Source organism: Silurus aristotelis (genome assembly GCF_946808225.1).
Source record: "Silurus aristotelis genome assembly, chromosome: 14".
Lineage (NCBI taxonomy): Eukaryota > Metazoa > Chordata > Actinopteri > Siluriformes > Siluridae > Silurus > Silurus aristotelis.
The window spans coordinates 9,016,110-9,041,481 of NC_139587.1; the positions used below are offsets into that span (position 1 = coordinate 9,016,110).

A 25,372-nucleotide genomic window follows, 5' to 3' on the forward strand; every position below is an offset into this window, starting at 1 on the left:
AACATTGTTTTAAAGCAGCTTTACACAGGTAATGTGGTGAAAAAAATGAAGCTGTTCTTTATGAGTGTAAGTTTGTCCCTGATGAAGGAGCCGGTGGCAACTGTGGCAAAGAAAAACTCCATGCGATGGCATAAGGAAGAAACCTTGAGAGGAACCAGACTCAAGAGGGAACCCATCCTCATCTGGGTGGCACTGAAAATTTTACACAATATCACAACTTTTTTTGGAATTAAGGTTGTAAAATCTGTGCCATACAAGGCCCTATGTGAATTGGGACTGGAGAAACTGTGGAATGGAGCAAGTGCTGTCTTGCAACTGGTATTATTGTCAATATTGCATTATTTCACCTTTACAGTAAGATTCTAGCATTTAATAGTGGTGAAGGAAATGATTTCCGTTCAAAAGGCTGAATTCTTTATTTTATTTTATTTTATTTTATTAACATTTTGCATACATACATACATATATATTAATATTTCACATAGTCCCAGTTTACTTTTACCAGCTTCCCAGGACATATAATAACTCTTTTAAAGATCAAGAGTCTTTGATACCCACCCATGTCCACAAAGCCCTGCCCCCAAACTGTCTATAAGATGACAGCAACCAAACATCTCTGGTCCAGAATACATGTAACAAGTATTCTGGAGCAGGGATATTTTATCCAAATGGTATTCTTATTACACTTTTGTTTATGCAGTGACTACATCTCCAATTATTTATACAGGTAATCTCTTTATCGCACTTTAAAATTGTTGTCATCTAGCTAACATTTGGACAACCGCTCTAGTGTAACTTGTTACAGTCTACAATGCAGTCTACAGTCTGTTAATAATAATATGAACCTTAAATAATGTATCATCTCGTGCTGGAATGTAAAGAGAAACACGGATTTCTACTCTTAGTCTTGGAAATGAGTGTAGTTACATTTAAGGTAGATCTAAACCACTTGCAGCATCAGTGGCCTTTCCAGTGTCTTCGATTAGTTGTAAGAACTACCACACGGGGGCAGCATTGTACAGAAATTAACTCCACAAACAACCATTAATAATAGCATGCTGTACTAATGTTTTTTGAACATTAATCAGTAGATGTGCTTTCGAAAGAACAAGATTAAATTGAAATGTTTGCTTGATGAACATATAATTCATACAATAAAAACATATTCAGGCATTTTTCACCACAATGTATTGGTTATAGGGTTGTAGAGGCTTGTCACTTTTAACACTCCTTCCTTTCTTCATCAGTTCAAAGGAATTGACACACTACATTTTTTGCTTAACAGAAAAATAATAAAAAGGGAATTTAGGAATGGATAAACTCGTTTCATACAATTCTCTAGTCTCTAGCTTACATTAGTGTTTTGTATACGTATACGAGACAGTATGCTGTTATTACTATTATTGTCTGGTGCACTACCAGGTGAGCAGTTGCAGTTCTGAATTTTTTCAAATCATTGTTATTTGTATATCGCTTATAACATTGGACACTGCCCCAAAAGAAGCTTTGCAAAGATAAAGTTGATTTAGTGCCTATAAGTTTATCCCTAATGTGCAAGCCAGTGGTGACAGTGGCTAGGAAAAACTTCCTAAAACGATATCAAGAAGAAACCTTGACAGGAACCAGAATGGGAACTTCATCCTCATCTGGGAAACACTGAATGTCCATTCATTATAGATTCATCATTGAAGTGAGCTGTTCAGTCTTTAAATGCAGAACTGCTCATGCAAATTGCAGTCCTACACTGTTTATATTACTTATAGTCCAAATCAATCCTCATGGTTCTAAAGTTGCTTAGTAAGTTACAGTACAATTACATTTATAGCTCCTAATCCAGAGAGATTTACAGTTATCCCAGTTTAACTATTGAGGGTTAGGGGCCTTGCTCACGCGCGCAGCAGTGGCAGGTTGGTGGTGCTGTGATATGAACCCATAATCCTCTGATCAGAAGTCCAACATCTTTATTACCGTTATTACGGTAATATCCTTTGAAACTAAACTCCGGTTGTTGAACGCAACAGCAGCAACACAATCACCAGGCAGCTTCAGGTCCACACCATACCGGGTTTATTCAGCGGTTTCATGGCTTTACGACTCTGCTCGTTTTTCCGTCAGGGAATCAACACTACGGTAAAATCAAACACCGCGATCGATGCGCTGTGCTTGTGAATGAATAAACACTTTCCTAATGTAAAAAAAGCCTTCGAATTAAGTTTTTTAAAGACGTCATAAGATTGTTGGATGTGTTACACGTTAGAAATATCGTTATTAATTAGATATTTAATAAACAATTCAAAGCTTAACACGGAAATACTGTTATTTTAACAAGTCTGACGTGCTGACTCAGTTGGCGAATTTCCTTGTACCGTAAATACTCGAATAACGTGGAGAAAGCGAACAAGAAATGTAATACACGTGATTCTCTTCAGATCACTGACATAACGTCTGTATAGTATGTGTGTGTTTATTTTGCGCTTTGTTTAATGTTTTTTTTTTTTTTTTTTTTACTCATATTTTATAAAGTCGGCTGTGTTGACTGGAGCAGTCCGAGCTCGCCTGAAAAGCTCGTGTCCGGTTCAGATCAGCCATCTGGATCATCTCGTGCTGACGGTCCGGGATGTAAAGAGAAGCACAGATTTCTACTCCTCAGTCTTGGGAATGGGTGTAGTTACATTTAAGGTAGATCTTGCAGCATCAGCGGCCTCTCCAGTCTTCTATTACTGATGAGTGTAATTGTTGCAATATAACAATAACCACACGGTGGCAACGTTGTACCGAAATTAGCCCCACAAACAATTTTTCAATAATAGGATGTAGTGATGTTTCTTAAAATTAAGCAGTGGATGTGTTTTCGAGAGGACAATATTAAATTTAAATGTTTACTTCATGAAAATAATTTATGCACTTTAAACCAATCTGTATTGTTTATAGGATTTTCTTCTTCTTCTTCTTCTTTCGGCTTCTCCCAATAGGGGTCGCCACAGCGTATCATCCGTCTCCATATCTGTCCTCTACATCTGCCTCTTTCAAACCAATGGTTATAGGCTTGTGCAGTTGTAAAATGTAAAATTTAGAATTTAGGAATAGATAAATAACTAGTTTTAAACAATTTAGAGGATGTCTCTAGCTTACTATAGTATTTCGTATATATGATGAAGCATTCGGTTATTACTGTTATTGTGCACTACCAGGTGAGAAGTTGCAGTTATTCATTCAATTCAATTAAATTTTGTTTGTATAGCATTTTTTATGTTTAATCAATTTTACATAGTCTATAAAAAAATAATTTATAAGCTTATCGCTAATGAGAAAACCAATGGTAACAGTGGCAGGGAAAAATTTAGAAATGAGAGGGTATGAGGAAGAAACTTTAACAGGAGCCATGCTCAAAACGGAACTTTAAATTTCTTTCTTTCTTTCTTTCTTTCTTTCTTTCTTTCTTTCTTTCTTTCTTTCTTTCTTTCTTTCTTTCTTTCTTTCTTTCTTTCTTTCTTTCTTTCTTTCTTTCTTTCTTTCTTTCTTTCTTTCTTTCAGTCCAATGAAATTGACACAACAGTTTACTTGTTTTTGCTGATTTTCTGCATTGATAAGCTTTACCCTACATTCCATCTTTACTCTGCTATACATCTTAGGGAAACCGTAAGGCTTTAAGCTTTGGAGAGCAGAAATTCAACCTACATGAAGCTGGAAAAGAGTTTGAGCCAAAAGCCAATAATCCTTTGCCAGGCTCAGCAGATCTTTGTCTCATCACAAAGACCCCGTTGGAAACAGTCGCTGCCCATCTGAAGGTCTACTTTAGAAAACTCTTTTTTAAACTGCAGGAGAACATGCATAATTGATTTCTGCTTTTATAATTTTAATTGTGCTGTTTTCATCTTATCCATTGACAGGAATGTGGTGTGAAAATTGAGGAAGGGCCAGTCGAGAGGACAGGAGCGGTAGGCCCCATCAATTCTCTGTACTTCCGAGACCCTGACCACAACCTGATAGAAGTTTCAAACTACAGCAACTAAGACCTGGTCCAGTGCAGTCTAACTGTGAAGGGAACATTTGGCTGTTGCTATCTTAACTTTAAGAACAAGACCAAAATCACCCAGAAGAATCTTATAAAACTTGTAAAATGTAATGTGAAAAGTAATGTAAATCATTCTAACAGCACATGTAATGTAATAAATTCTATTTTATAATTCTATTCTATAAAATGTATGTTCTGGTAATTAAAAAATAAAAAAAATTTTTTTTTTTGAGAATTATACAGCAAACGTCCAAAGTGACATAGAGGTCTTCATCTGCAACTGACCTTTAAACTCTATCTTTGTATCTCAAAGGTCTACATTTTGGCAATCTGGATGACTCAGTTGAGTTCTCAGTTGTGCTTTTCTGCCCAACAATCTGATATGAGCCTTTTGAACTTTCTATTTTGTAGTCATCAATTACCTCAACTAGTTTACACTGATTCAGCAACATTTACAATGCTCACTCCCACACTAAAATATTTGATAGCTCATAATTCATTAAAAGTTTTTCTTTTTTTAACAAATGTAAAGAACTGGACATGTAATATTTGTAGAACATCTGCATTTTTTTAATGATAAAGTGACAGAAACACTAAAAATCACAAACACTGGAAACTCCTTGTAAAATATTAATATGAATTATACAATAATCTTCTAGAAAACCAGACTGTAAATTTTTTATTTTTTCATATTTGCTTATAATTAGTCTTATATTTAGAGCCTAGTATACACATGGTATTGTTACTAAATAATAACTAATTAGAATAGGCACATTAATATAAACTAGTAATTTGAATTAAATCTATTGTTGATCAATCAGATTTAGTAGTGTAACAGTGCTTTGATAATAATAATCATAATAATAATAATAATAATAATGATACATTACTTTGAAGCAATTTTTTCAGTGTTTGTTAATCACACATTACATATATGTGATACCAAAAAGCAGTTTTCAGTACTCTAACTATTGTTAGAGTGTAATGGTTAAATTCACATCAGAGCAGACTAACAAATGCACTTCGACTACCATTCTATTTGTGTTTTGGGCAAGCCAGACTTTCTTTTCTTTTTTTTCCCCAATACAGGACAGATCAAGAGAATACAGAAAACACACAATGGTTGAACATCTATTTCAACCTGATAGAGGAGCCGTTTACTTATTTGGTGTTTCTAAAGCTTTACTATATTATGTTACACATAATACACTTTTAATTATAAAGGTTTAGGTTCAGGTAAAGGTTTAGGTGCAATTATTCTTGTTTTGTTTATATTTAGACTGAAAAAAAGCACATGACCCAAGAAATCTAAATTCTCTAGTTTACCCTGCAACTTTGGTTTAACTTTTGACAAGTTTGAGTCATTAAGACTGTAAATGAACAACACCCATATCGATTTATTTTACAGTAAATATTTTCTCAGGAAGTGTGTTGCAACAGAAACTCTTTTGCACTATTTCCGTTCAACATTATCATAATCATAATCATTGTCACCATCAAGCAATGGAAACTCAAGATGGGATGAATACTATCTTTATTATAGCCACGTGTGGTTGTGTGCACGTGTACCTGTGTGTGTGTGGGAGAAGCTGTAGATTTTGTGACCTCACTCTGTGGTATGCACTCAAACAAAGATTGAGAGTGCAGGAAGTTTGTCCAGAATGGTCCAGAAAAGTGCCACAGAGTAGTCTCATGCCTCAAATTGTTATGCTGTTATGTCTCCCCCAATACACACCCATGTGCCCACAGCTACATCCTGTCCTATGCTCATGTGCTCAAGTCTGGAATGTTTGTTTTTCTTGTGCAAGGGCAGAAGATGTGGACAAGACATACATTCACATCTTGTTTGGCCCTTGAGAGGCAACTATGAGTTTCAGGCCTTAAAATGGTACTAGCCCATAGAAAATCAGAAAATGGAAAAAAAAAAAAAATTTAAATTAAAAATCTACATAATGTACAATCTGGCACTTGTTAAATAAACTGTAATAACTAAATTGGCTGCGATTGTAGATTTTTTGCCTACACTTTAATAAATTGGCTTTTAATTGCCCTAGAATAAACAAATGATGTAAAAGTCCAAGACACCAATAAAGATTATAAAACAGTAGAATTTCTTCTAAGGATGTTTGGAAACTGTTCTGCATATGCAAAAGAGTTTTAAAACAATGTGCTTCCTGGTTCTTTTAATAGCTTACTGTTTGTACTTTGTGTATTTAGAACTTTGATGTCTTTCAAGAAAGTGAATAATTTTTTGTTAGACATGTAAATTCTTCAAAATCGTCAATTTTCCATGTACCAGGCACATGATGTTAAACCATTAATCATATATTTTTCTTTCTATTTAACCTCAGGTCTAGCATTACACATTTTAATTAGCATATAAAAAACCAATTTCTGTCTTTTTCTCAGGTGTTTTTAATGTTAACACATAGGTTAGGGAAATTAGAACACTAAAACCAGTCACCATAACAGGCAAGAATAGTATTAATTGTGTAAATGGTATAAATAGTATGATAGTACAAATTTGGAGTGGTGGCTCCAGCGGTTAAGGCGCTGGGTTGCAGATCGGAAGATCTGGGGTTCAAGCCCCGGTATCGCCAAGCTGCCACTCTTGGGCCCTTGAGCAAGGCCCTTAACCCTCTATGCTCCGGGGGTCCCTTACGAGGGAAATATCAAGGTCCGTGACGTCGGAGTGACGTGGGGCCGCCTTCCCGTGGGCTCACCACCTGCAGGAGGGACCGTAAGGGACGGTGCTGTGAGGATTGGGCAGCAGTCGAAGGCGGGGGCCTGCTTAGACTGCTGCCCCCGCGACCCGAATTACGGATAAGCGGAAGAAAATGGATGGATGGATGGAGTGTCCTGAACCTGACTTTATTCCCATTGAACCCCTTCAGGAAAAACTGGAACAGTGTTTTCAGGCACTTACATCACCACTTAATCCTACTAAGACACTTGTGACTGAATAATCATAAATCTTCACAGCTATGCTACAAAATCAATGGAAAGCCTTCCCAGAAGTGTGGAGGTTATTATAACAGCAAATAAGGAACTAAATCCATAATATTGTATATTACCTACAAAGTGTATTCAGAAGTGATGTTCAGGTGAACATGAGAGAAATTTAGACCTCACTTGTCGCAGGGTGTGAAAGGTTATTAAACAGGGTGAAATTTAAAATTTATCTTTGCTATTGTTCATTTTCACCTATCTTTTTATTGCTCATTGTGGGAATTTTCTTTGTTTTTTTTTTTTCATAATAAGCCTTTTTTTTGTATTTATCACAATACATGCTTAATTACATCAACATGTTTTTTTGTATTAAGGGAGGCAGAAAAGATGCTTTATATGAATTCTACTGATGTAGTACCAGGTATAAATACAATAAAAATAAAATGGAGACAAAAGGTGTGGGTCATGAGCTCATTTATTACGTTTGTATAATGACACATTATTATTTCTGACTATACAGCCAGATTGCTACCTGAGTAAGTGATATCTGACCAGTTTATATCTGACCATCACAAGCATATATGGGTCTTCTCATGTCTGTTGCCAACAAATTTCTACACATTTGCACAAAACAAAAAGGATAGAAAAAATAGTGCCTCTGTGCAAAAAGCAAGTTTTTCTGTTAAGGTTGAAGTGGACGAACTGCACAGACTGCTACTCGGAGCATTAGAGGTCTTTATACAGGGTGGTATATCAAGTTTACCTTTGCTATTGTGAAATGTCGTCTACCTTTTTATTGCTCATTGTCGAGACTTTCTGTATGGTTCTTTTATAATGAGATTTTTTGTTATTATATTATACCAGCTACAATAAAGAAACTGCTCATTTTAACCTAGTATTAAAACATAAAAATCATTGTTTTACTGAGGAAATTTACATTTCATGTTGTCATGTGAACTGTAACTTTTATTACTAAAACTGTTAGATGATTTTTATTTGAAAACATTCTATTATAGAATTATCATTTTCCCCCAAAAACATGATCTGATCTCTGCATGTTTGCTGCTGACCATTGCTGCACATTTGCTACTGTTATACGTGAGCTAATACTAATACTAATGTTACATAGTTAGATAATGAATCAATCTGATGAACATTATACTTTTATAATTATTAATACACCTTCATAATGATACTTAATGAGCTGCATATCCAGTTGTGTTAGCTAATGAAATCAAATCTTATCTTATATTAACACATTTTAATAAAGAAAAAATAATTAGCTTAATTACTGTAACATATTTTGGGTGTAAGGGAGGCAGAGGGGATGATTTACTTTATATGATCCTTGATTATTTATGCATACTAAACATTTTACTGAATTAGATAATAAACAATTTAACATATATTTTTTGCTTTTTGCAACTACTCCCAATATCTATCATTTTGGAGTTATATTATTTCTTAATATATTTATCTATTCATTTGGATGTTCTTTATTACCTTTTTATTGCATTAAGGAAGTGATAAGGTGCATTGAGGAAGTGTTGCTAAGAGTGAATTGGTCCTCCGCATAGTCAGGTATTTATACAGAATCATTCATGTGTCAGGTATTTATACAGAATCATTCATGTGTCAGGTATTTATACAGAATCATTCATGTGAAGTGCTGTGTGTTTCCAAGTTACCAAACCTGGGTTTTATTTTGCAGAAAGACTCAATTAGGCTATCATAAGGAACAAGGATCTGAAGTGTTTTTATTAGTACAGGTTGTAGTTCTATAAATAGGTTTCCACAAAGTAAATGGTTTAATGGGTCTTTCCCACAGAATGACTACAGAACTGCATTTATTTTTAGCAAAGGTTCCTTAGCACTTAAGCAAACCATTTTTAGTAAACCTTTGAATATTAAATGGGAAGCAATGACCTCAAGTAATATCTTATTTGTCTTTAAACTTATATTAAAGGTGCTAATAAGATGTTTTTTGAGGACATTCTTTTCATTTCAAATGCATTCAAGTGTTGGGTGAATTTTGAATTAACAAAGGTGTGTATTAATTGCACCAATTCTTAGCTCTCAACAAATAATTACTATGAACTGTAAAAACATGGTCTAATGTCCCTTGCTCTTAAGTACAAATTTGTTTTAAGTGCAAATGTTTTTATAATCAGGAAAAAAACATTTTCTTCACGTAAATTATTATTATTTTATTATATTTATTTGCTTTATTTATTATTTACTTTAAATGAGATGTTGTGTTGCTAAACAATTAGCTCATTATATGTATTTTACAACATTATATTAATTTAGTCTAAAATGATAAAATAAAACAATATCAAATACACTACAATTGTTTAGAATCTTTTCATGCTGTTATTTGCATTAACTTAAAAAGCCAAACATGTTCCATCATCACATGCACCTGTGCACAAAGCAATTTGAATGAAAACCTTTGTTAAGGTTGGAGTGGAAGAACAGGACTACCCTAAATTCAACCCCATTGAACACCTTTAGAACGAACTGGATCAGTAAATTCAGGTACTGACATTAGCAGCTGACCCTGTTAGTGCACTTGTGGCTGAAAAATCTGAAATCTTCACAACCATGCTACAAAATGGAAAGCCTTTCCAGAAATGTGAAGGTTATTATGAGAGCAAAGGGTGGCTAAATACATAATATATTATTATCTTTCTTTCAGCTTCTGCCGTTTTTGGGGTCGCCACAGCGGATCCTCCGCATGTTTGATTTGGCATGTTTTTACGCTGGATGCCCTTCCTAACGCAACCATCCCCAATTTATCCGGGCTTGGGACCGGCACTGAGAGTGGGGATCGAACCCGGGCCACAGCGGGGAGGGTGCCGCATCCTAACCACTAGACCACCAGGGAACCTAATATAGTATAATTATTATAATATAGTATATATAGTATATTAAAACATAAAAAGCATTATTTTACTGAGGACATTAAGACAATGTTCTTTTCATGTGAACTGTCACTTTTATTACTAAAACTGTTAAACAATTTTTTCAACTATGCCATTTTGACAGAAAACATCATTTGATCTCTGTATTTTTGCTGCAACGGCTGTTGTACATGAGCTTGTCAGGCACAATCTGCGTAGTTCGATAATGAATCAATTCGGAAGAAAATAATGCTTTCAATAATAAACCTTTATAATTATATTTAATGTGCTGCCTATCCAGTTCTGTTCCAGTTCTGAGTTAGCTTTCATCCTGAAATTGAAGTCCAAGTTGGCGTTCATCCACACCTCAGTCCAGTTCCTTATCCATACTTTAGACACAGATATGATCATATGATATTTTTTTTTGTCACAAATCTTCACAGTTATAACACAAACAAACAAACAAACAAGTTTTATGTGTAATCATTCATGCTTTTGATATGAAAGCCCTGAATTAGTTCTAGCTACTGTAATAAAATCCCTTAATCCACACAGTGAGTATCTTGTACTTTGCCGTTTGTAACTATTTGCACGTCACGATTTTATTGACTTCTTTATATTGTTTTTATAAAATTGGCTTCTTAGATTATTGTGTTGATTCTGGCAGATAAAAAAGTAAAATAATAAAATTTTTTTTTACTTTTATTACATTTTATATAATATTATATGCATTTTTTTTTTATTTGCAACTACTCACAATACCTGTCAGCAATAGGCAATTGGATGAATAAGGGTTGGCACAGTTTCTTCTATTGATTGTAAAATAATTTCTTTATTAAGTGTTTTGTTAAGATATGATTTTTCCTTTGCATAGTCATGTTTTAATTATTTTATCAAACCTGGATGTTGTTTAAAAAATACTTCATTGGATTATTATAAGGAACAAGGATCTAATGTGTTTTTATCAGTAAATGTTGTAGTATGATAAAAAGGCTTTATCAGCTGAAATGATCTGATATGAGCTTTTACACAGAACTACTCAACCAAGCATTTTCTTTTATCCAAGGTTCTGAGCAAACCATTCCACTTAGCTTTAGTAAACCAAAGTTTAAAATTAACTTATATTTAAGAGACTCATTAGATGTTTCATGACGCCATTTATTTTCATTTCAAACACATGCAAATGTTCAATGCTTATTTTAATTCATAATGACATTTTATTTTTGAATTAAGTAAAGATGTTAATTAATTGCACCATTCTGGCCTGTCACAAATAATTATAATGAACTGTAAAAAAGTGTGCCTTGCTCTGATGGATTTGAATGCAAATAAGAAATTAAACAGCAGCTTGTTAGTTAAAGTAATTTTTTCCTAGAATAAATAGATTTACCCATATTTTCAGAAAGCATTATATAAAGCAAGATTTGTGTTTTATCACATTTTATAATAAGGAAGGTACTATTCATCAATTTTACTCACATGCCAAAATAAAACAAACAGAATGTGGGTGTCAAAACTCTGTAAAGTGATGCAATTTTTTAGTCTGGATGTGTTCAACAAACAGTTACTTGATGACAATGCGCATGGAAAGAAACCATTTTACTCATGACAAAAGCATGGGGAAACATTCTGCTCTGGAAGATATATATAGTTGTTTGCTTTTTTGCGTAAGACAGAGATAGTATGGCTCTTTGTGAGAGATATGATCTTTGGGTAGATCATTTGCACCATACTGATGTGACGTATCATACAGAAGCAGGAAAATACAAATACAAGGGGGGTTTTTTTGTTAATGATTTCTTCAGTACTTTAGTAATTTATCAGTTAACATAGCGTATTACATGATAAATAAGAAAAGTTTCTGACATGTCAGAAGATATGTAGGTATTTAATAGTTATATAATTAAAGGTAATAGCAGGCCTGAGTGGGTGTTACAATGGAAAATTTGGGTCAGGCGTAAAAACCGGAACTCGAGAAAAACGTGCATTCCCACTGCTCCTTTTAGGCTTTTGGCTTCACTGAATATGATACATACTATATTGTATTTATAAAAAAAAAACATGGAGACATAAAGACCCAAAGAAAAAACGTAAAAGTAACGTAACACCAGCCCTTTATGGTGAGACATGACATTTCATTGGACATTGTTATTCTGTATCACTTTTTTTTATTAGTCACCAGGTTATTTTATCATTATTGTTCAACACCTTTGCTTCATACACAAATAAATATCAGAATACAGAAAAAAGTCTATCAAAAACAAGTCTTTAAATTTATTTATTTATTTATTTATTTATTTATTTATTTATTTATTTATTTATTTATTTATTTATTTAATTTATTTATTTTCGTTTGGAAAAGAACTGTATACATAGAACTTTTACAACTTGCATCTGCACTTTGTGGTCACAAAAGTAAAAAACCTGTAGAATCCCGGTTGAAATCAGAGGAGGAAATAATTTCCTTGCATCATTATACTCATCTCATTATTAGAGGTGTGGTATTATAATAAAGCTTATTTTTTGGTTAACTTGATAGGTATGACTTGCTTTAGATCACTATGGAAAAAAAAACAAACACACACCTTTAGCTGATGTTTCTCTAACTGCCTACCATGAGCAAGACACAGTAGCCTTGTATTGTTTGCCAACCTGCATCTCTAGTATATATCAAGTACAATATTTCAAAGTGTTGTCTGTTGTATAACTTGCAGGGGAGCTCTTTGGTTACTAATAGTTGATTTAAGAATTTGATTGTATTCCTGTACCGTCATATTGCAAAAACTTAAATAGAATATCATAATAACAATGCATACAGAGAATAAAGAGAGCAAACAGCTGCACTGTTTTGGCTAGTATAGTACATTTCGAAGAAAACAATTTAAAAAGAAAACAAATAAGTTCTGCATGTAAACCTTATTCCTTATATAAAGTGTCTCTCAGTAGAAAGATTGCTTAAAGAAAACTTAAATAAGATATTTACTGCAACTGATCTAGCAGTGGTTTGCAGTCAGAAAGAAACTCCAACTTCTCCACAGCTTCTATGATCCCATTGACCCTCTCAGGTGGGAGCACTACACTTGCGTTGTTGCAAAACTTTTTGTGCAGGCTCTCTTTACTTAGTGGATTTCTCCAGTGGCCATAAAAAGTGTCACAATGGCCTTGCAACACAATACCATCTACCAAAGTGACCTGCACCTCACCATACATGCAATCAAAGTTAGCTGGATTGTCTTGGGGGTGCTCTACTCGAACACGGGAGAGCAAGGCATGAAGCTCTGGCCTCATGAGTGCTTCAGAATGAAAGGATTGCACTGTTACCTGCCCATCCAGCAGTGTGGTGCAAGCATTAAACTGAAAGGAGTGTCGTGCCTGGTGCTCTGACTCTGGAAAGGGGCGATTTATATACTTAGAGTGTGGCACCCGTAGCAGGATTTCCTGCACTGAGCTTGGGGAGATGATTCCTCCCGAAAGAGCCAGCAAGGCTTTGTGGACATGAGCAGCAGCATCAGAAACCCAGTGCATGCCCAAGTGAGCAGGGAACCGTTTGAAAGCAATGTCTTGTGTCTCTAGAAGAAATGTGTGCTCTGCATCATCAGGGGACACCATTGGTTTTGGGGTGTAATCTTCATAAAAAGCACTGAAGCCAGCTACCCCAGGCACTCCGTCCAAAACCAGTGGACTTGCCTCCATCCCACGAGAGGCTAGTAGGGCAGCTTCAAGGCCCAGACGAGATGCATTACCAATGTGTAGTGGCTTGGCCTGAGTGGCAGCATTGGCCATTGGGGCACCTGCTAAAGATGCAGCAATGGCCAAAGCATGGCTGCACTGAGTCTGGTTGAGGGAAAGAAGCCGGGCACATGCAGCAGCACTGCCCAGTGTACCCACGACACTAGGGGGGTGGAACCTTTGAATAGAAATAAATAGGGATATCATATTTATGTTGTTATGCTTTTACTAAAAAAAGCCTGCACAGTCATATGAATACATGAAACTGTATAAGAAACTGTCTAAGTAATATCATTAAATATCATAAGATTCTCTAAAGCCATTTTGAAAACAAAGTCAGCATTTTCAAAAAATTATTTCAGATGTCCACAAACATAATTGAAATGGAAAAGTGTTTCTGTTTAAAGAACATTTAAGGGAAATAACACATTATTAGTCATTTTATTCCACTCTGGGAGTAAAAACATCAGTAATAGGGCAATAAGCACAACATAAACACAAGTTGTTTGTATGAACACCTGTCTCAATAAGTTCATAGAAACTTAGTGTAAATCCAGCTGGTGCAACCTCTCCCATCTCTTTAATAGCTTGTAGAATAACCATTTTATTTGCCACAGTGGCACTTCTGTTGAGGCTGCCTCAAAATGAAACTGCATTTAGTATTATTATTACTCATTTCGAGAGCACTGAGGTATCCTGTTATGATGGCTGCTCACGTTTTTTTAATGCTGCTTTTTAGAGAACTGTGTGTATGACATTTCTCACCTCTTGGGAATGTTGTGAGCCTCATTGGAGAATCTCATAAGGCGACCCTGGACCTCAATTCCAATGTTGAATGCAATCAGGAGGTCGAAACCACTTGGCTTGCTGTTTTGAGGCAACATGTCACAAATGGCAAGGAGAGAAGGAAGCACTGCCCCAGATGGATGAGTTGCAGGGTGCCAGGTATCGTCAAAGTCCATGGAATGAACCTGAGAAAGACCAACTTATCAATGACTGGCACATTGCTTTAATTATATAGTGCCTAGTGACTGTGTGTTTTGTTTTATCCTTGGCAATGCAAGTTGTCTGCTAGACATAGTTCAAAGATATGTTAACTCTATTATAAAGATGTAGTTGTTCACCCATGTTTAAAAAAAAACAAGAGTGGATTAACACTTGATCACAGGAAAATATGAGTAAGGCTTATAATAGGAAATAGTGAAAATGAAAGTAAATAAAACACTGCGATTCACTCTTCTCACAACCTGTCGATTAACATCATAAATATTTTATTTCTAAGAAAAGGAAACAACGTTATTGAAAAAGTCCATGCTTTTTTGAAAGATTTTAAATCCAATCTATGCCACACACTATGAAAAAGAATTAGTATTTCTAAAGAACATAAAGGATAGAAATTAATAAAAAAGTTTTCTTACAGCTACTCCATTGACTAATGCAGCCAGGGTTGGGGAAAGTTTGGTCCCACTGCGCCCATAGACAAAGCTGATGTCATCGGGAGCATACATGTGCTTTGGAAGAAAAGGGAAAAGAAGGATCACTTGACTGATTGCTGCTACATACACTTTACTGGGCCAAAATAGTCTGTGGACAGACTTTGTGTAAGCATTGAATACAGCACTGGTTCTGTACAAATGTGGGTTTGGGGATTGGAATAGCTTGAGAGTCTAGACGAAGCACATACATATTGAAGTCAAATGAAGTGAGAGGTGTGAAGAAGAGTGTAAAGGTCAGGCCACCATTTAGGTTTCAACATTTAATGATTATTATGTATAATATTGCACTCTTCAGAAATGTTCTGTATCTTTTTATTCTGATAAGTGTACCTGATCATTTAATCAAACCTACTTTTGTGATACTGTGTATGTGCATGTATGTTTTGCTATTTCAAGCTATAATATATATATACAAATAGTGAATATGTTTATTACTTATGTATATTTTTATGCTCAACATGCAGCTGTTTTTTTATTTGCCAATACCTGGCAGTGCTGGAGTGCCAGTTCAAACACTTCAGTGGTGCTACCCAGCAGCCCTACACCAATGCTGTCCAGCACCATACGTTTGCTTCTATGGAGTACGACTGCTGAGAGATGCCTTGGCTGCACACCCTGAATAAATCGGCCAAAGCTACTCGTTACAGTCTCCTCAGGGGCGGGGCGCTCCATGACTTAAAAAAAAAAAAAGATGGAAGAATGGAATGGATGAGACATTTCTGCCTTCATCGCTGTCCTAGCAACCAAAAGTGTGATAAATATGTTTTATCTGATAACATGTTATCTTAAAACTTAGTCTAACCTAATCAATATAAAATGTATGTATTGAGTAGTAGAGCTGACTTACCATCTAGTGCAGATTTATGGAAACTTCTAATTGCAGACAGGGCTGACACTTGTCTGGTTGCTTTCTAGATATTGCAAAATACATTTGTTAAGATTAACAAAAGTGTTCCATGTTCTGATGTAAAGCTGACTCACCTTAAATAATAATTTTATGAATAATTTTCTTATTCTACATAATCTCGATAATTCGTTTTTAATAGATTATATTTAATCTAGTTAAATTAACATATATCTGAATAATTGCATTTTACCAGTTATAATAAATGGCCTGTACAGTATTCTTCAAAAGAATGTGTACATTTGTTTGGCAAAAGATGTTGAAGTTCTACTATTATAAACAATTGTGGCTCAGAACATTATGAATAAAATAAATAAGCCAAGAAATTAGCAATTAGGCCACTAAACAATATTTATTTAGACCAAAAAGACCATTTGAAATATACATACAGTATACACTGCCACTTTGTCACCCATTAACACTTACATGAACAAATGCAAAGTCAAATTACCTGAAGTGTGGAAAGCATATTGTGTGGTTGAGATGATTTCTGTGGATGACAAATTGAAATCTAGGTCTTCCTCTGTCCTTTGTTGGACTTAACGATGCAGTGTTCATCTGTGATGCTCTTGCTGTTCAGGTGAGTCTTCATGGTCTCTTTATATACAATGATGTCCACAACCAAAGCAAGACTGGAACTTCCAAAATCTTTTTTTAGCAACATGGGTGGGATTTTACAGGATCTGACCAGAAACCATATTTTCTTACCATTTTCCAATGATGTAATCCTTCAGGGTAAGGCAAGAGATTGGTCAAGAGCCTTGAAGCCCCTCCTACTCCCCTTAAAGGATGTTTCTTATAAACAAAAAGAGTCGTTCCACTATCACCGAATAGGGACGATACTTGCACCAGGTAAGTGAAATTGTATCTGCTTTTATATTTAATGTATTTAATTATACAACAGCTTAGTAGAGCATGTCTTGATAACTGATCATCAATATTGCCTCTTAACTTCTAAGAAAATGTAATAAATCTTACCCATTTAGGTCCTGCATTGATCTCCATCTTGAACTAGTATTGAGCCAAAGCTTTTTCTTCAAACCCTGTTCTTTACAAGACTTGTAACAGTGTCAGTCCACAGAGAAGAAAGCAGAGTTTTTTTTTATTTTTTAAACAAGTAGTGTTATACTCTGCCTCTGTGTGGAGCTACAGGGTCAATAGCCATATCATTATCTCTACGCCACCTAAGAGCTGCCACAGGTTTCACTTGACTGGTAGCACATCAGAGCACCTGTGTAAACTCAAAGCAGAGGCGGGACATGAAATGAAATAGCTCTGCAGAGGGCCTATGACTAAGTTTTACATGTATAAGGTGGAGCATGGACATGAAGAAACAAACAGAACCAATAGAAAATAAATGTAACCTTTAAATGAGACGTGCATTTTAGAGGAAAGCAAACCTATCTTGTTTAAATGATCTATTAGCTACATTCCACTTCATTACAGTATGTGTATATGTACATAATTTATAAATATATACATGTACATTATAAAAATAAAAATATTTTACTATTAAACTATTTGATTTTTCCAAAACCTGTATTTTACATGTTTTTACTATACATCAATTCACAGAATACATTGTTGTAAATACATTTGTTAAACAAATAACCAGCTGATGAAAATGTAAAAATTACCTGAATATTACCTGAATTAAATTAAATGATTGATAGGGATATTCAGTGTCTTACCAAAAGACTTGAAATCTGACCATACTCTTATCATCTAAAGTGAACAGATCAAATGGCGTCAGCAAGTGGCTTTCCTGCCAGCTTCTACAGTGAGCCTGGTGTGCTTGGCTTCTTGGCTAATGGCATAAGTGCATTCTTAGTTCTTCTGCAGAACTTTCATGGTGCCAGAACTGGCATTCCAGCATTTGGAGTAGAAAACATCCTTGCAGGTATTGTTGTTTTCTAGGTTTTATTCATATATCCACTCAAACCCTAACAACCCCCCCCCCCCAGTTCAAAGACCTGCTATTCAGTAGTTTAATAACACTGTTATTCTATTTTAGTATAAATAGTTGTGTATAAACAATTTGCTCCAATGTAAATAACACAAAGGGCAAAATGAGAAATATAAATAGTTATGTTATGAGATATATAAATATTAGGTATCGCATATCTGACCATGCCAATATACAAATTTGATCATAAAACCTGTATATACACCAAAAATAGCTGATGGCCTATTTTTTGTGCATGTTTGTTTAGGTGTTCATCTGGTTCTAATTGGTGGAGTGTGCCAACTGATTGCTGGTTTGTTGTCCTTCCGTAAATATGATCATCTCAGTGGCACTTCGTTCATTGGCTATGCAGCACTTTGGGGAAGTTACGGTGCAACAAGAATATTCCTAGGAGCAAATCAGCACAATATTAACAGCACTATGATAAATAGTACATTGGGGAACCTTCACTTAAATGCTTCTTCTGTTGATGAAACCCTAATTCCTACATACATTAGGGAGTCAGCAATAGCTGGACTGGTGCCATACATCTTGCTCTCTTTACTGTTGGCATTTTGCTCAGCCACAGTTAACTACATTATGCCCTTTGTGTTTGGGTCAATTACCCTCACACTGGTTTTTGAAGCTGTGGGACTGGTGGCTGACTGGGCTCTTGTGGTATCAGGAGTGCTAGAACTTCTCATCCTGCTCTTCGCCATATATGGCTCAACAGCTCTACTCATCAAAGGAGTGGCTCAGCGCTATGTACTCAAGGGTTTTGGTAACCCTCTCTTTAATGTGTTGCTTCTTGGAACAACCAATGCCAGCAACTTCAAGAGTTTAGGTCAGGAAAAAAAGAAGAACACCAAATATGCTGAACCCATGGCCTTAGGGTTCTTCTGTGATACTGTATCACCATTCATATTTGCCTTTTATGCCTTTGGGTACTTTCCATCAATCAAAGTATCTGCAGTTTGGATATCCATCAACTCTGCTGCTCAGCTCCTCTCTAGTTATTATGCTTATTTGCGACAAGATTGCTATCATGCAACCAAATTTGGCATGCACTGCACTTTCTGGCTTGTGAAGACCTGGGAAGAGTATGTGATATCTGTGCTAACTGGAAGGAGTGAAGCAGCTACAGCAAGACAAGCTATGGTGGGTAACTGGTTTTTCCTAGCTGCAGCTGTAATCCTTTGTGTTGCCAGTCTGAACATGGACATGCTGGAGTTGGTCCACAATGGCTTCTTCTTTTTGCTGACTATCTCAACAATCTCACAGATTCCTCTTAATGGATACTACATCTTTTATGGTGTGGCTTGCTCCATCTTCACAGCTGTCTCACTATATGGCACCTTTGCACGCCTCATTAACACCATTGCTGAGAAATCACTAATTCCAGTTGGACCACAGCCTGTCTCAACTGACAGACTACAGAGTAGCCTTGGTTGTCATAGGAAATTTGAAAAGGAGCAGCACTATGCAAAGGGTACCCAACTACCCGATGCTCTGTTTTACCTCACCAATGGAGTGGCAGCTCTCTCAGCTATTCAAAACAATCAATCCCAGCAGAGTTTTCTTGACCTGACTGTACCCTGGGTGTTCATTCCAGGGGCTATCATTCAAGGTTATGTAAGCCGACTACAGGTTCAAGGAGGGCAGAGGTTTGGATCCATTATCCCATCCTTCTATTTAGCCATTTGGGCCACCTGGACCTGGTTCAGATTTGCAGGTATTTTAAGATTATATGAAAATATTTCTAGATTAAGTATACTAAATTTCTGAAACATTTGATATGATTTACATATGTTTAAATTGTTTTCAATAAAATCGAATGATTCTTTACAGGACATCGTCTGCAATTTTCAACCGAATCAGCTAATGCGGTAACAGCAGGAGCAATAGCATTCTTGGTGATTAATGCTTTCCTTATACTAGTTGGTAAGTATTAGTACTGGTTTTAATATGTACAATGCAGGGCATTCCTGTGGAGTATTTACATGAGTATGCTACTTTTGTAATTTCCAGCTGCTTATGGCAATCTAGTTTTGTTAGCATTAACCACTATCATGGAGGTCATAGTGGTGTGCCTTCTTCTTTCCACTCTTGACAGACTACCATACCAGCTGGAAGGTACAGTTTTTTTCCATAGCAGACAATGCATCTTTAATATTCATCAACTTTTAAATATGACTAAATAACCAATATAATTTTATAAATATTATTTTGCAGTTGCTATGCTTTCAATATTTGCCATCATTTGCTTATATGGGACTCTGGCATCACTTGTTAACTGCTTATTCTCCAAGACTCTAATACCAGTTGGGCCTGCACTCATAAAGGTACTTTAAACTTTGATCAGTATGGAACTAAGAAAGTTATTATGAGTAATCAAATGTTTGACAATTACATCTTGTTCTTTTTTTCTAGAATAATAACAAGAAAAAAAATCTTGCTACAGCTCTATGTCCAACACCATTATCTCGTGGGACCAGTGGCCTCCTACAGATTGCCAAATTGCTGGAATGCAGTGGAGTATGTGGCATTCCAACAGATACTGTCTATGCTCTGGCTGCTTCTTGCAAGAATCCAAGTGCGATTGAAAAAATCTACAATATCAAAGTAAGTACTAACTGATTCTTAATTTATATATGTGCTGAAATAAATAAATAAATAAATAAATAAATAAATAAATAAATAAATGAGTATTGCACATCGTTGCCCGAAACTGCACTTCACAGGATCGTCCTGCAGAGAAGCCTATTTGTATCTGCATCTCTAGTCTGGAACAGCTTGCTGCAACCAAACCACCATTTAGTCCTTTGTTATGGGAGTTTATGAGAAATGTCTATCCAGGAGGCATTAGTTGTATTGTACCAAAAGGAGACTGGCTCCTCAAACTTGGTAAGAGAGAAGCATGCAATATATTATCAAACTTACTTGTTTTTCTTTTGAGTATGCTACAAGTAATTATTGTTTTCTCTAGGTGTGGGGGCTGCATATGAACGTGTGGGTACCAAGGATAGCATAATGATTCGTGTGCCTGACCACACGGTTACTGCCCACCTCTGTAACATTACTGGGCCTTTGGCTATCACATCTGCAAACCCTAGTGGTGAACCTGACAGCACTCATCATGATATGGTTATTAAGTAAGTTCAAAATACACAGCTGTTTGTAGCCAAATCTGATATTTTTTTTATAATTATTGATTTATTTAATACATAATGTGAACATGCTAATGTCTTGCTAATTTCCCCTTGCTAATTTTGCAATTATTTGGCAATTTCAGTTCCCTCATATTGTTTAAGACTGTAACGCTAAAGTTACCGTTACTGTTTTTTTGTAAAATGTAAACAATTGTACAATGGTTGCCAATGTTTGCTTTATTGGGCAGTAATTGATAGAACTGATATCAAGGCATGACAGAACCACTTTTTGTTTTTGTGACAGCCGCCTTGGACATAAGATTCATGGAGTACTGTGTGATGGGCATTCCAATGAGCTAGTGGCTTCAACAGTGGTCAGCTGTCTAAAAATTGATGAAGGTAATCTGAAATCATACTCCCAAGATATTTATATGCCCAAGTTTTACTTTTTCAATGTGCTTACTAGTTCTGTTTGGATTTCAGGTAAAATTAATATTCTACGTGAAGGTTGTGTCCCTGCAACAAAGGTGGAGCAGATTTTTGAGAGGGTGAAGAACAGCATGCTATAATAAACAGCAATGTCATTAAACAAATAAAAGTTAATTAAATAAAAACATCTGTTTGTATACGATGTCAAAACCATATGAACTGTTACATTGTGGGTCAAACATGGCCAAGAATCTCTGAAGAATTATATATGTGTGTATATCTTTTAAAATGTTTTTATTTTAATTTTTGTTAAAATATTTTTTATTTTTTTTTAATTTAAAAAAATATTCTGTAACACTATTGTTCTTTGTGGGTTTTTTTTTCTCATTGTAGTTATAAGTGAAGGAAAATTAATAACTGACAAATTATATGCAGGCATGTATATTAATAGTCAGTCTTGTTTTTGAGTGATTAATGGACATAAAATAAAGCATGATGATTATTTTATTTGGTATTATTATTATTATTATTATTATTATTATTATTATTATTATTATAGTATTGTGTATTATTTCACCAAATTTCTTTTAGCTAAAATTTTTTTTTATTAAAATCAAAGACAGTGGCAGGCCGTGCATTTGGTACCTGGGCCTTCAGTGGGGACTTACCTGACTTAATACTCCTCTTAATACCACCAATATCATGTTGCAATTATAGAAACCATGAATACTATACAAAAATGCAATATAACAATGCGTGGCATTACAGAGAGAGAGAGGCATTTCACAAAGATATTTCACATCTCACATGAAGGGTGAATACCATTTTACTAAAGCAAGAAACCCAGTTAAGACAACTCCAAACCTCTACACTACAACCGCAACTGTGCACCTACATCATCTGGAGCAGTTGAGAATCAATATTTGTTAAATAACATAACAAAAACATTAAAATGTAAATAAAATACAACCAAATCACCAGAGATGCATATTCATAATTTGCACTGCTCCTCAGAGGCTGTAAGCCAGTGATACCGCTCGTATTCACTAGTCTGGAAGTGGTGAACAAACCCTTTCCTGGGCTGAGACAAGCTAGCTAGCTTCGGGGTTGGCCGGTCTCTCCTCACAATGTCTAGCTTTTCTTGAAAATGTATTTTTAAGTATGTCTAAGACCAAATCAATTTCTCTTCCTCTGTAGGCATAAAAAAGTCGAACTCAAATGTATTAATGTGTGCAGCACGATACACAAGTTTCTTGCCAGTCGAACTTGTAACCGTTTCCCTCTGACCAACCAATCAGAGGACGGAGAAATGCCAACGCTATTCTGGGCCAGCTAGCTGTAAACAACCACTAGTGCTACACCGTGAGCATCGTTCCCCTTTCACGCTCATGCACACCAAACCTGGAACTATTGACCATCAAATGTTGGCCCTTTTATCTATCTCGAAAATTCAGCTCGGTCATAGTCAGTGCCGTTTATATTCCACCTCAAGCGGACACGGACACGGACACGGACACTGCAGTATGGGACTTACACGAAACACTAACACTTCACCAAACACAGCATCGGGATGCTACGCTTATTGTGGTAGGAGATTGCAACAGTGGCAATCTCAAGCGCGCACTACCAGACTTTCAGCAGCCCATCACCTGCCCCACCAGGGGCGAAAGGACACTGGACCACTGTTACACACCATTCAAGAACAGCTACAAGGCACAATCACGTCCACCGTTTGGGAAATCGGACCATGCCGCCATCTTCCTCATACCTGTTTACAAACAAAGGCTGAAACATCGTCGCTCTGGATAAGGGCGTCTGCTAAATGCCGCAAATGTAGCGTCGTCCACCAAATTGAGACTGTGTCTGTCCCCCAAGTGAAACCAAAATGTAGGAATTCTCTGAAAGTCTGTTTAAGTAACCCGATTAACATTAAATTAAATAGGACTGAACGCACAGCCAACACCTCTGATCTAAAGATAGAATTGTTGAATATTAGATCTCTCATGTCAAAAGCGCTTACTATAAACTAAATTATTACCGACCAGGAGTTTAAAAGAATGCGTTTAACAGAAATGTGGATTAAACCGTATGAATTTGTAGCATTAAATGAAGCGAGCCCTCCTGGGTATAGTTACATACACCAACCCTGTCTAAATGGCAGAGGAGGTGAAGTCGCAGCTATTTATAATAATAATCTAAGCGTCACACACAAAAATTAACACAAATGTAAAACATTTGAAGTTCTTTACACCAACATAAAATATTCAGTGTCCAAAAGCAGCTCCAGTCAGTCAATTCCATTAATTATTATTTATAGATCCCCAGGGCCCTACTCTGATTTTCTCATAGACCATCATAGACCACCATTGCCGGACCATCGTACAAAACATTTCACTACATGTCGTACCCTGTATGTATGTGTATGTGATGAATAAAATTTGATTTGATTTGATTTGATTTGATAGAATTTGCAGATTTCATCACAAATTTAGCTACTTCTTTAGACAAAGTATTAATAGTTAATTGTTAATTGGTGACTTTAATATTCATTTTGATAATCAGGAAGACTTCTTAAGAGCAGCAGTTGTGTCCATTCTAAATTCAGTTGGAATTATTCAGAATGTTATAGGACCCACTTATCGTGGTGGACACTCTTGATTTGTTGTTAACATTTGGATTACATTTTTTTGTCAAAATTCCACAGTCTGAAGCTATTTTAGACCATTATCTCATCTCTTTTAAAATCTGCCTCAGTCATTGCATTAGTACCTCACCACGTTACCGTGTTAAGCGTACATTCACGTCAGCTACAGCAGCACATTTTATCAATAATCTTCCAGAAATTACGATATTTAATAGATCTCTGTCTGACCCCGCAGAGCTCGACTGGGCCACTGAATACCTAGAATCAACGTTACGTTATACTCTAGATGATGTAGCTCCCCTTAAGACCAAAATGATCAGGGAAAAAAAATTAGCACAGTGGTATAATGAACATACGCGCACCTTAAAACAGACCACTCGGAAATTAGAACGTAAATGGCATCAAACAAAATTAACAGTATTTCAAATAGCATGGAAGGAGAGCCTCCTGAATTATAGAAAATCTCTTAGTGCTGCTAGATCAGCATATTTCTCCACCCTCATAGAAAATAACAAGCATAATCCTAGATTTTTATTTAGCACGGTAGCAAAATTTACAGGAAATAAAAGCACTGCACTAACATGCACACCATCATTAGGTAGTAATGATTTCATGAACTTTTTGAATAAAAAAGTTTAAAACATCAGGCAAGAAATCCAAACGATTAATTTAATCCAAATTATTTTTCAAGTAACCCTGTAGACAGCAGTGTAATTTTAATAGACAGTCAATTACAAAGCTTTACTCCAATTCATGGGAATTAATTTAATTAATTTCCTCATCAAAACCATCAACCTGCATTCTCGATCCCTTGCCTACAAGTTTCCTCAAACAGATAATTCCAGAGGTAAGTGAACCTGTTTTAAAAATAATAAACTCTTCCATTAGCACTGGTTACGTACCTAAATCCTTCAAACTGGCAGTTATTAACCCCCTAATTAAGAAACCTGATCTTGACCCATGTCAGCTGTCCAACTGCAGGCCAATATCAAATCTCTCCTTTATATCCAAAATTTTAGAAAAGGTTGCAGCACAGCAGTTATGCTCACATGTACTTATAACATTTTTGTATCAGTCAGGATTTAGGCCTCATCATAGCACAGAGACGGCGCTAGTTAAGGTGGTAAATGACCTGCTATTGGCCTCTGATCAGGGTTTTGTCTCTTTACTTGTTTTGCTCAACCTTAGTGCAGCTTTTGATGCCATTGA

General features: G+C 35.7%; 3 protein-coding genes across 4 annotated transcripts; 2 read left to right on the forward strand and 1 right to left on the reverse strand.

The window, feature by feature from the left end:
* Positions 1–1,968: 1,968 nt before the first annotated feature.
* glod5 (glyoxalase domain containing 5) lies at positions 1,969–4,183 on the forward strand. Its single transcript, XM_083561445.1, has 4 exons — positions 1,969–2,130; positions 2,524–2,679; positions 3,633–3,788; positions 3,891–4,183. The coding sequence occupies exons 1-4, from the start codon at positions 2,083–2,085 to the stop codon at positions 4,011–4,013; spliced, it is 483 nt and encodes a 160-aa protein (XP_083417571.1). The 5' UTR covers positions 1,969–2,082; the 3' UTR covers positions 4,014–4,183.
* Positions 4,184–12,606: 8,423 nt separating this feature from the next.
* Positions 12,607–17,209, reverse strand: irg1l (immunoresponsive gene 1, like). Its single transcript, XM_083561695.1, has 6 exons — positions 16,448–17,209; positions 15,940–16,003; positions 15,579–15,766; positions 15,015–15,107; positions 14,362–14,567; positions 12,607–13,774 (listed from the first exon to the last, which is right to left on the reverse strand). Exons 1-6 carry the CDS (start codon positions 16,463–16,465, stop codon positions 12,847–12,849), a joined length of 1,497 nt encoding a protein of 498 aa, XP_083417821.1. The 5' UTR covers positions 16,466–17,209; the 3' UTR covers positions 12,607–12,846.
* LOC310737387 (uncharacterized protein) lies at positions 16,817–22,026 on the forward strand. Of its 2 annotated transcripts, XM_083561694.1 has the most exons (11): positions 16,817–16,848; positions 17,728–17,896; positions 18,210–19,673; positions 19,790–19,882; positions 19,970–20,074; positions 20,174–20,283; positions 20,372–20,563; positions 20,683–20,845; positions 20,928–21,093; positions 21,395–21,489; positions 21,574–22,026. In XM_083561694.1, the coding sequence occupies exons 2-11, from the start codon at positions 17,740–17,742 to the stop codon at positions 21,657–21,659; spliced, it is 2,631 nt and encodes an 876-aa protein (XP_083417820.1). In that variant the 5' UTR covers positions 16,817–16,848; positions 17,728–17,739; the 3' UTR covers positions 21,660–22,026. The 2 variants fall into 2 exon arrangements, with proteins under 2 accessions (XP_083417820.1, XP_083417819.1); XM_083561693.1 differs by lacking the exon at positions 16,817–16,848 and having other exon boundaries at positions 17,715–17,896.
* The last annotated feature ends 3,346 nt before the right edge of the window (positions 22,027–25,372 follow it).

Excerpts from the sequence above, each read along its gene's own strand:
- glod5 (XM_083561445.1), top strand. The coding sequence starts at position 2,083 with ATGGCTTTACGACTCTGCTCGTTTTTCCGTCAGGGAATCAACACTACG. Across the intron at positions 2,680-3,632 it reads TGGGTGTAGTTACATTTAAG|GGAAACCGTAAGGCTTTAAG; the intron begins GTAGATCTTGCA and ends TATACATCTTAG. Across the intron at positions 3,789-3,890 it reads CAGTCGCTGCCCATCTGAAG|GAATGTGGTGTGAAAATTGA; the intron begins GTCTACTTTAGA and ends ATCCATTGACAG.
- irg1l (XM_083561695.1), bottom strand. Across the intron at positions 15,767-15,939 it reads CCATAAATCTGCACTAGATG|TCATGGAGCGCCCCGCCCCT; the intron begins GTAAGTCAGCTC and ends TTTTTTTTTAAG. Across the intron at positions 14,568-15,014 it reads CATTAGTCAATGGAGTAGCT|GTTCATTCCATGGACTTTGA; the intron begins GTAAGAAAACTT and ends GGTCTTTCTCAG.
- LOC310737387 (XM_083561694.1), top strand. The coding sequence starts at position 17,740 with ATGGCGTCAGCAAGTGGCTTTCCTGCCAGCTTCTACAGTGAGCCTGGT. Across the intron at positions 17,897-18,209 it reads AGTAGAAAACATCCTTGCAG|GTGTTCATCTGGTTCTAATT; the intron begins GTATTGTTGTTT and ends ATGTTTGTTTAG. Across the intron at positions 19,883-19,969 it reads TGCTTTCCTTATACTAGTTG|CTGCTTATGGCAATCTAGTT; the intron begins GTAAGTATTAGT and ends TGTAATTTCCAG.